This window comes from Helianthus annuus, chromosome 13 (genome assembly GCF_002127325.2).
Source record: "Helianthus annuus cultivar XRQ/B chromosome 13, HanXRQr2.0-SUNRISE, whole genome shotgun sequence".
NCBI lineage: Eukaryota > Viridiplantae > Streptophyta > Magnoliopsida > Asterales > Asteraceae > Helianthus > Helianthus annuus.
The window spans coordinates 46,087,335-46,097,470 of NC_035445.2; the positions used below are offsets into that span (position 1 = coordinate 46,087,335).

General features: G+C 38.9%; 1 protein-coding gene across 1 annotated transcript; it reads right to left on the reverse strand.

Moving 5' to 3' along the window:
- Window positions 1-1,332: 1,332 nt before the first annotated feature.
- On the reverse strand, window positions 1,333-1,764 carry LOC110900964 (leucine-rich repeat extensin-like protein 6). The gene has a single exon (XM_022147818.1). The coding sequence runs from the start codon at window positions 1,762-1,764 to the stop codon at window positions 1,333-1,335; it is 432 nt and encodes a 143-aa protein (XP_022003510.1).
- Between the last annotated feature and the right edge of the window lie 8,372 nt (window positions 1,765-10,136).

Genomic DNA, 10,136 nt, shown 5'->3' on the forward strand with positions numbered 1-10,136 from the left:
TTTCCCAGTTAGGTTCATTGACCTACTAGGGAGAAACGTCACTATTAGAGTTCATTGACCTAATAGTGATATGACCATCGTCACCATTGTGACTTGTCACCATTGTGACAGAACGCCAGATAAAAATAAGATATGAACCATTGTAATCGCTCTTATGCTGTAATTTATAACTATGGGTCATTTCCTAAAAACTGAATGAACTCACTCAGTATTTCCCCGCTGACAAAATCTTTTTCAAACATGTTTCAGGTAATCTGTTATGAGCAAAGAAAAGTGCCAGGAAGCACTACCAGCTTAGAAAAGTGGCTCAGCGTAAATAAATAAAGGAACATGTTTTAAAAATAAAGATTTCCATGGAAATCACATTATTGTAAATTACTGGGTTTTATCCCTAAATTAGGTAATGAGCAGTTTTAATACTAAAGATCCTGTTTTTAAAGACTTCCGCTGTCGCCTAAATTAAATACCGCAGGATTTCTGTCCCGCGGCTCCTGAAACGGGTCAAACCGGGTCGGGGGCCGTGACAATTGGTTAATCACATTTATTTTAAACTTTTCATTGTAATTATTCTCAGTTACACAACCATTAAGAATATTAGGGTGGCACAAAAAGGCCTTGTCAGAAGGACAGTTTTAATTTGTAAGCCATGATCTTATTGGATCGAGGCGTTAAGGGTTGAACATAGTTCTTCACCTTTCTTGACAGGGTGTCATAGACTACTACTGTCGTTTGTTATGCAGTTGTAATAGTTTGGCGTGAAGGTGAAATAATGGCATCCTATAGTGGATGCTTTAATATGATCATCTCATTGATGATATAAGCCATGATTCTAGATCATTTGGCGAGATAAGGAATTTAAAGAAACCAAATATTAGGATGACTAGGGTGATTTTCTCGAACCACATTTGTCAAGAGTGCTAACATGTTCTTAGAGGTTAACAAAGATTTTTCATCTTAAGAAGGCTTTACCATCATGGCCATGTCTATAATGACATATAGGCTAGGTTATACCTTTAAGATTGTCTTTTGAGATTTAATGGCAGATCAATTATAAATTGAAATGATAGTTTAATTAGTGATATAATGCATATGCATATGTATAATGACAATGTAATTGCAAAAGGAAACTTCTCATAAATAGTCCTAAGAATTACAATAATTGCCCTAAACGGGTCTTTAAACAAATAAACTTTTCCACGCAGGGACTAAATAAGAAAACAAGTCCACGCAGGGACTAAATACTTAAATGAAATGTACACGCAAGGACTTAATTGAAATGGAAATTACAAAACAATAAATAAGGGTCTTTCAACGGTCTTTCTTCTTTTTCCCTTAGATGAAGTTCGTCAAACCCTTAAGAAACTTGTTGTGGCTTCTATCCCTTTCTTCCACTCTTTGTTCCACCTCATGCAACCTTTGGAGAATTTCTTGTTGCTGCGGTTGTTGAAGTGGAGGTTGCGGTGGCTGCTGCTGCTGAGGTTGTGGAGGTGGCGGGTATTGATACCCATAAGCAGGGTACCCAGTTGGGTACGCGAGTGGAAAAGGTGAGGGGTAGACATCATTAAAGTTTGCTGCCTCAACGTATGGGTCGACAACAGGTGCATGATAGTTATAACCCGAGTAAGCTTGGGGCTTAAACGGGTTGTACCCAGTTGTATCTGGGTAAGCAGGGATTGGGTTTTCATAACCCATGGGTGGTGGTGGTGGTGCAGGAGTGACTGGTGCCGAGTCAACTTCTGAAACAGCGTTTGAAGGCCCGCCCATTTGTGGGTCTTCAAAGATGGGAGGCTAGTTGCTGGAATTTTGTGGGGTGCTAAAATGAAACCCCCTCGCATGGACATCCGTGCGCTTCTTCTTAGCCTCGATGGTTCTGGTGGCGGAGGCTGTTCTGGTGCTGGCGGTGGCGGTAGTGGTGGCGTGACCGCTTGAAAGTGTGGGTTCTCAGAGGGGTCGCGCTGTGGAGGAGGTGAGTTGTGGTGAGGGGGAGTAAACTCCCACTTGTAAGTTCTCCACCTTTCGGCCCATAAATCGGGGCCTCTGTATGGCGATCCTGCAAAAGAAGAACCGCTAGAAATTTCTATGGGATGCGTAGGCGTCCCAGAAGGTGGCATGGCGGATCTGGATCGTCGTCCACATCCATATCCTGATATTCAGGAAAGTGATTTACTGGCCCCAATGGGTTATGACCCACTAGTTCATCAATTTGGTCAATAGGATTAAAACGACTTTGAAAGTAAGGTGTGGGGTTTTGGAAAGAATGGTGGGATCCCGATCGTTCCAAGGAATGGTGCAAGTGGTGCGAGTCCTAAGGCTCTTCCTCTTGTTGTGGTCCAATGGAGTTATGGTAAGAGGGCGAAGAACTGAGCGAAACAGAACGTCTCGCTGGCTCAAGGTAAGTCCTCCAATCTAGATGCGGGTCGGAGTTGAAAGTTGCAGAAGGAGTTCGTCTAAGCGAAGGCCCTGCTTCATGATCATGCCTTCCTTTCATTGGTGCCATGCCTCGTCCTCCTCGTCCTCGAACTCTGGGTGGCATGTTTAGTACGTAGTCCTGTCAAAACACGAAAAACAAACATAAATATATAAACCAATAAGATTAAGATTAATCCTAGGTCGTTTGCCTAGACTCGGAAGTCAAGGAATGTGCTACTGTGTCATTGAGATTAAACACAAAAGGCTATTGTTTAATTCACTCAATGTTGGCTCTGATACCAACCTGTCACACCCTAATATTTCCACATATTTCCGGTGGGCCTGGCGGGGAGTATCGTGACATAGTTGATATCATCATAGTCAAATATACACAGTTTATAGCACAACGGAAGTCCTGGTAAAATTACTATTACAAGCCGAAATGTAAGGTAAGAATAAATTAATTATACAGACGGTTGTAAGATAGGATCCACAGACGGATTTAAAATATAATACAAAAACTTGTTCAACAGACTTAAGGCATACGAACTTGCAAGATTCACTTTACGCCCAGAAGCTCCCAGCCAATTACGAGTAGTACCTGCCACTTAGCCTTTTTGAAAATACGTTAGTTTACACTGGTAAATACAATTAACCGACTCTTTTTGAAAACATTTATGAAAATTGATTTAAATGCACAAGGCACAAGTATTCTTTTATAACTTGGGACAATTATATAATGATAATCTTGTATCAGATTTTCATGTTTGTCAAACATTTAGGACCCGGGATAGAAGCAGAGACAAGATTAATCGACACACCACTAATATAATCCCACGAAGAGTTATCCACAACAAGTGGGTATATCTTTTTACATACGCAACTGTCAGGTGTACGCCTACACCCCGTGCTTAACTCGTGGCCATTTACAATTGAAATGAGCCGAGGATATCCAGAACACGGTCGTTAACCCCCAATGTTTATTGTTATCAAGCAACACTGATTAAAACGGGATTATGCCATTTAACCATATTCGATTAATTGATTTTACACCCGACCAAGCGGTAATATTTTACCGTATCCCAAGCCCGTATAAGGGAAAATAAGTTAAAAGTATTTACCTGAGCTTAAAATGCAAGATTTGTCTACTCAGCCGTATGATCTATTCAAACTAGTGCAAGTAGCTTTTACCAGGCTCCTAATCTGGAACGAAGGTTTTATTAACCTATTAGATTACTAACGGGTCTTATTTAAGTTGTAAACTTAGACCGGTTAGTTTAAAGAAAGGTTTACGGTACGAAACGCTAGATTAAGCGATGACCGGATTGGAATGTAATTTAGACCCGACAAGCATGGAGACTTGTATTATATGGGTAAACTAAATACATTCTGGAATTTGAAGTTTAAATGATAAGATTTGACCCGTTTCGGCTAATTTATGTAAACTAGTCACATAAACTGCACTGTATGCGTATAAGCATAAACGGGTAACCGGATGAGTCATATACAAGTTCCAAAAGTTATTTTGCTTAAAATATGTTGTGATATCAGTAGGATATCAGCAAACATGCCCAGAAAGATTTTAAAACCAAATCAAGTCCCGTAAGGGTATTTTGGTCATTTTAAGATTTATAAAAGAGGTTTTAAAGCAAACTGATGTTCTGGTCTATAATATACTATAAAAATATTTATTTTATGAAGTTATAACAGTAGGATATAGTACATATGTGTGGTTTACCATTTATGGCCAAACGATGCTCCGTAGGGGCATTTTGGTCATTTCACATATGTTTTTAAGGACAAAATTGGAAGTCTGAGTTCATGACTTATACCTACTATAAAAATATTAAAATTTATTTATAAACTCAGTAGGTAACAAGTCTTGGGTGCTAATTTGGTTTTAAACCATACTATGCACCTAATTAGCGTAAAAATCGATAATTGACGATATTTGCGATGCTTATGTGATTCTGAGATTTTGACCAGCCTTGGATGGTGAAAATATTTTATTGTCCATATAAAATCATTAGGTAAAGGTTTGGCATTTTAATCATATGCAAATCACATTTTATTAACAAAAAAGGCATTATCGTCAATTATAGAATTTATACAAGAACTCTAAGTTATGGTCAGTATATAATCTGACCCAACATTCCAAAAATCCCTAGAAATAATATCATAACTCTAGGTAATGAGTTTGGTGCCAAAATTTAGGATTAAACATGATTTATGCACAAAAGCGTAATTTAATTTTATAAAAGTTAAATTTTACGATATCTTGCATAACATTAATTTGAGACGAGAAAATAATGTCAAATTAATTTAGACATGTTTATATATCTGCAACTAAGTTATCTATATGACCATATATTCAAAAATCTCATTTTTAAGCTATAAGGGCAAAATAGTCAAAATTAAGCATAATAACAGATACAAGCAATTAATTCAGATTACTAAGGGACCATGTAATATAACCTTAGAGGGTTATACTAATATATAATATGGTCACAAAGGAACCTTGTAGTATAACCTTAGAGGGTTATACTAATATATAATATGGTCACAAAGGAACCTTAATTCATAAAGGAACTAAGCTAATTCGGGTCAGAACTGAAAGTCAAAGCAAAAGTCAACTTTTGCGACTTTCGGTTGCGAACCGAGCCCAAACTCAGAATTGTCGGGTTGAACATGTCTAGACATGTTCTAATAATATTTACCAAGTTATTAAAGTGATAAAACATATTTTATAGCTTCTACATTATCAAATATTAATTTAATTAAAAAGAGACCCGTTTAACTTTTTATGTTAATTACTTTGACCCGACAACTAACTAAGTAAACGTGATAATTAGGAGGTGCCCATTTAAGGGATTAACACTTACTTAATTACCAACACATAGTCACATTCGTTTAGAACCATGGCTGGGCCGTTAAAGTTTAAACTAAAAGTCAAAGCATAATTACGATAACTTTGACTTTCGGTCCTTATACACATAAAAACCGAACTACAGAAGCTAAGAACACTTACACAAGGTCCTAGCACGAAGTTTGAACTGAGGAGGGCTTCCTTCTTGTCCAGGAATCCCAGAGAATGAAGCTAGAGAGTAAAGCTTGAGAATTTTTTTGAATGTGCAAGTCTCAAATGAGGAATGAAAGGCCTATTTATAGAAGAAGGGGGTGATATTGGATCAATCCAGGTGTTTCTTGATGATTTAAGATAGTTACAAGTGTCCAAGAGGTATTACAAAACCATTTGCATGCTGCTGTTTTCGTATCAGGTTGCAGAGATCCTTGTGTGGGTAGCAAGACTGGCTGCTGGCAGCTGCCAGTTCTGGCTGGAAATTGGTCTCCCCCGCGAGTCGCTCCAGGTGCAAAGGATCCTGGCGCGACATGCCTGTGATGCCCATTTCAAAATTTATTTTGTTATTTACAAGTTCAGCCCCTGTACTTATATAACTTCCATTTTTCACATTTCCAGCACTAGGGGCCCTTAAAATCAGGTTTCAAATATTCTTGGGAATAAAATCAAGTATCGTTAAGTTCTGGATTCGTTAAAACGGTCTCCCAGAAGAAGAATTAACATATTGACACTTTCAACCCTTCTTCTTGGAATTCGCAAATTTAATCATATAATGGTACCGAAACCTCGTGAAATCATTATCCCATATTCGTGAGAGTATAATAAAACAGTACAAAGCCATGGGTTCGTTAAAAGGTCACTCATAGGTAAGAATTAACATGTTGACATTTTTAACCCCTATGTTTTATACATTTTTTATTTTAATCACAAACGGCTTCTTGCGTCCGACAATTTACTCGTTAAAGAATACGAACATCGTGTGAGGTCAATCAGAGGCACATGTTTGGCATGTTGACACTTTTGGTCCCCCTACATACATCTTTTCACAGTTTGTCAACTTTAGTCCCTCAAAGTCAATTTATTACACGTTTAGGGTTTATGACACGTGTTATTATTATATTGGACATGATTTTATTAGGTGTTACATCCTCACCCCCCTTAAAAGAAATCTCAACCGTGAGATTTACTGAAACAAATGAGGGTATTTCTGTCACATCGTGGATTCAACTTCCCACGTATATTCTGGGCCTCTACGGGCATCCCATTTCAATTTTACAATTGGCACATGTTTCTTCCGAAGCCTTTTAACCTGTCGATCCTCGATCGATAAAGGTCTTTCAACAAACTTCATACTTCCATCAATATGCACGTCTTTATGAGACATTGCTAGCGACTCATCAGCTAGACATTTCTTTAAATTGCAGATGTGGAACACATTGTGTATTCCGCTAAGCTCTTCAGGTAAATTCAGCTTATAGGCCACGCTCCTGACACATTCGATGATCTCGAATGGTCCGATATATCTTGGGCTCAGCTTGCCCTTTTTGCCAAATCACATCACTCCTTTCCAGGGTGACACTTTGAGTAATACTTTATCACCTACCTTGAATTTTAGAGGTTTACGCCTCTTATCCGTGTAGCTCTTCTGCCTATCCCTGGCAGCTTTTAGACGATCATGGATTTGAAAAATCTTGTCCGTCATCTCAAGGACTATCTCAGGTCCTGATAGTTGAGTTTCCCCAACTTCCGCCCAACAAATAGGCGTACAACATTTTCTTCCATATAAGGCTTCGAAAGGCGCGACTTGGATGCTCGAATGATAATTGTTGTTGTATGAAAATTAAATCAAAGGAAGATGGTCATCCTAACTTCCTCCCAAGTCAATAACATAAGCCCGGAGCATGTCTTCCAGTGTTTGAATTGTACGCTCACTTTGCCCATCCGTCTAAGGATGATAAGCAGTACTGAAATTCAAACGAGTGCCTAGAGATTGTTGGAAGCTTTCCAAAAATGAGAAGTGTATCTAGTATCCCTATCAGATATAATAGATATGGGCACTCCGTGGAGAGATACAATCTCGTCCACATACAGCTGGGCTAGTTTATCGGAGCTATGCGTCTCCTTGATGGGTAAGAAATGAGCTGACTTTGTTAGCCTATCAACTACAACCCATATTGTATCATTCCCATGTTTCGTCTTTGGTAACTTGGTAATGAAATCCATAGCTACCATTTCCCACTTCCAGGTGGGAAGTTTTGGTTGCTGCTGTAAACCTGACGGCTTTTGATACTCGACTTTAACGTGTACGCACATCAGACATTTAGCCACATATGTGGCTATGGATTTCTTCAAACCCATCCACCAGTAATTTGCCTTCAGATTTGGTACATTTTATCACTGCCTGGGTGAACTGAATATTTAGAGTTATGAGCTTCTTGGAATATTATATCTCTAAGTCCTCCATGTATTGTAACCTAGATTTGACCATTCAATCTAAGGATTCCATCATTCCTAGGTGACAGCTGATCAACAGTTGCACCTAATCTTTCTGTTGGAAAGTTATCTTCCTTTACGGCTTCTTTTTGTGCTGACAGAAACTTCTCGTTAAAATTGTTCCTTAGTTCAATGCTTTTGGCATTGATCCTAATAGGTTTGAACCTTTCTTTCCTGCTTAAAGCGTCAGCGACCACATTTGCTTTGCCTGGGTGGTAGCGAATTTTGCAGTCATAATCGTTCAATGTTTCCATCCAACGACGTTGCCTCATGTTGAGATCTTTCTGGTTAAACAAGTGTTGGAGGCTTTTGTGATCTGAGTATATCATACACTTGGTTCCATAAAGGTAATGCCTCCACAGCTTGAGTTCGAATACAAAGGCACGCAGTTCCAAGTCATGGGTGGTGTAGTTCTTTTCGTGCACCTTCAGTTGACGTGATGCATAGGCAATCACCTTGCCTCTTTGCATAAGCACACAACCCATACCAGTGTGCGATGCATCATAATAAACAACAAACTCATCTATTCCTTCAGGCAATGTTAATACAGGAGCATTGCCCAATTTCTGCTTGAGAATTTCAAAAGATTCTTGTTGTTTGGGACCCCAATCAAATTTCACATTTTTGCGTGTTAAGGAAGTTAAAGGTGCAGCTAACCTCGAAAAGTTATTGATGAAAAGCCTGTAGTAACATGCCAACCCTGGGAAACTGCGGATTTCAGTGGGCGTCTTAGGAGCTTGCCAATTCATGATTGCCCCTATTTTAGCAGGATCCTCCTGGATGCCACGCTCACTTACCACATGTCCAAGAAATTAGACTTCTCGAAGCCGAAATTCACATTTGGAAAATTTTGCGTAGAGCTTCTCTTGTTACAGAAGTTTAAGGATGCATCAGAGATGTTTCTCGTGATTAGCTTGACTCTTGGAATAAATAAGTATGTCATCAATGAAAACAATAACAAACTTGTCCAAATACGGCTTGCAGACTCGATTCATGAGATCCATGAATGCTGCACGTGTGTTAGTGAGCCCAAAAGGCATCACTAAGAACTCGTAGTGGCAATATCTTGTTCTGAACGCGGTCTTGTGTACATCTTCGGTTCTGACTTTCAATTGATGATACCCCAACCTTAGATCGATCTTTGAGAAGAAACTTACCCCTTGCAGCTGATCGAACAGATCATCGATCCTAGGCAAGCGGTTCTTGATTGTTACCTTGTTTAGCTCACGATAATCAATGCATAGACGGATTGAACCATCTTTCTTCTTTACAAATAAAATGGGCGCTCCCCAAGGAGACGAGCTTGGTTGAATAAAACCTTTCTCCAATAGATCATCCAACTACCTCCTTAATTCTTTCATTTCGGTCGATGCCAAACGATAAGGAGCTCGTGCGATTGGTGCTGCTCCTAGTATAATATCAATCCTGAATTCCACTTGTCTGTCGGGAGGTAATCAAGGTAGTTCTTCTAGAAAAACATCCGAGTATTCTGAAATAACAGGAATGTCTTCTATCTTGGGCTTTTGAACATTCATTGTCACCTGTGCCATGTAAATGACACAACCTTTCTTCAAACACTTGGATGCATTAAGCATGGAGACTTGGTCGGGCAATCCATACTGCGTATCTCCTTGAATGGTAATTGATTCACCATATGGGGTTTTGATAATAACTTGCTTCTTATCATAGGCCATTTGAGCTTGGTTAAGAGATAACCAATCCATGCCTATAACTATATCAAACCCTGCCAATTTCATTGGTAACGAAGACAACGGAAAAGAGTGATTCCTAATGGATATGAAACATCCATCTAATATTGTCAAAGTGGTTTCTAAAGTACCATCCGCTAATTCTACCTCATATTTTATGTCTAGAGTTTTAATAGGTAGATTTAACATTTTACTAAATTTATTGTCTACAAAGGACTTATCTGCACCAGAATCAAATAAAACTCTAGCATATATATCATTTATGAGGAAAGTACCTGTTATAAAATTATCATCCAGCACTGCCTCTCTGGCATTCGTTTGGAACAATTGAGCGTTGGTCTTTTTAGCCTCTTCGGGCTTCTTTGGGTTTTTCGGGCAGTTGCTCTTGATGTGCCCCTTCTCGTTACAACCATAACATGTCACATTCTTTAATTCCTTGCACTCCAAAGTTTTATGACACTTCGTTTTGCAAATTCCACAGGGTCTCTCTTTTAGATCAATAGTGCATTTGCCAAGGTGTCATTTCTTGCAGTTCTTACATACGGGTCTGTCACCCGATTGATTTGAGCTTTTCTTAAACTTGGAACTTTTCTTAAACTCTGAATTTCCTTTCTTTTTCTTATCAGAGCGACGTGAACTCTCATCTTCCCTCTTTCTCTTTCCCT

Excerpts from the sequence above, each read along its gene's own strand:
- LOC110900964 (XM_022147818.1), bottom strand. The coding sequence starts at position 1,764 with ATGGGCGGGCCTTCAAACGCTGTTTCAGAAGTTGACTCGGCACCAGTC.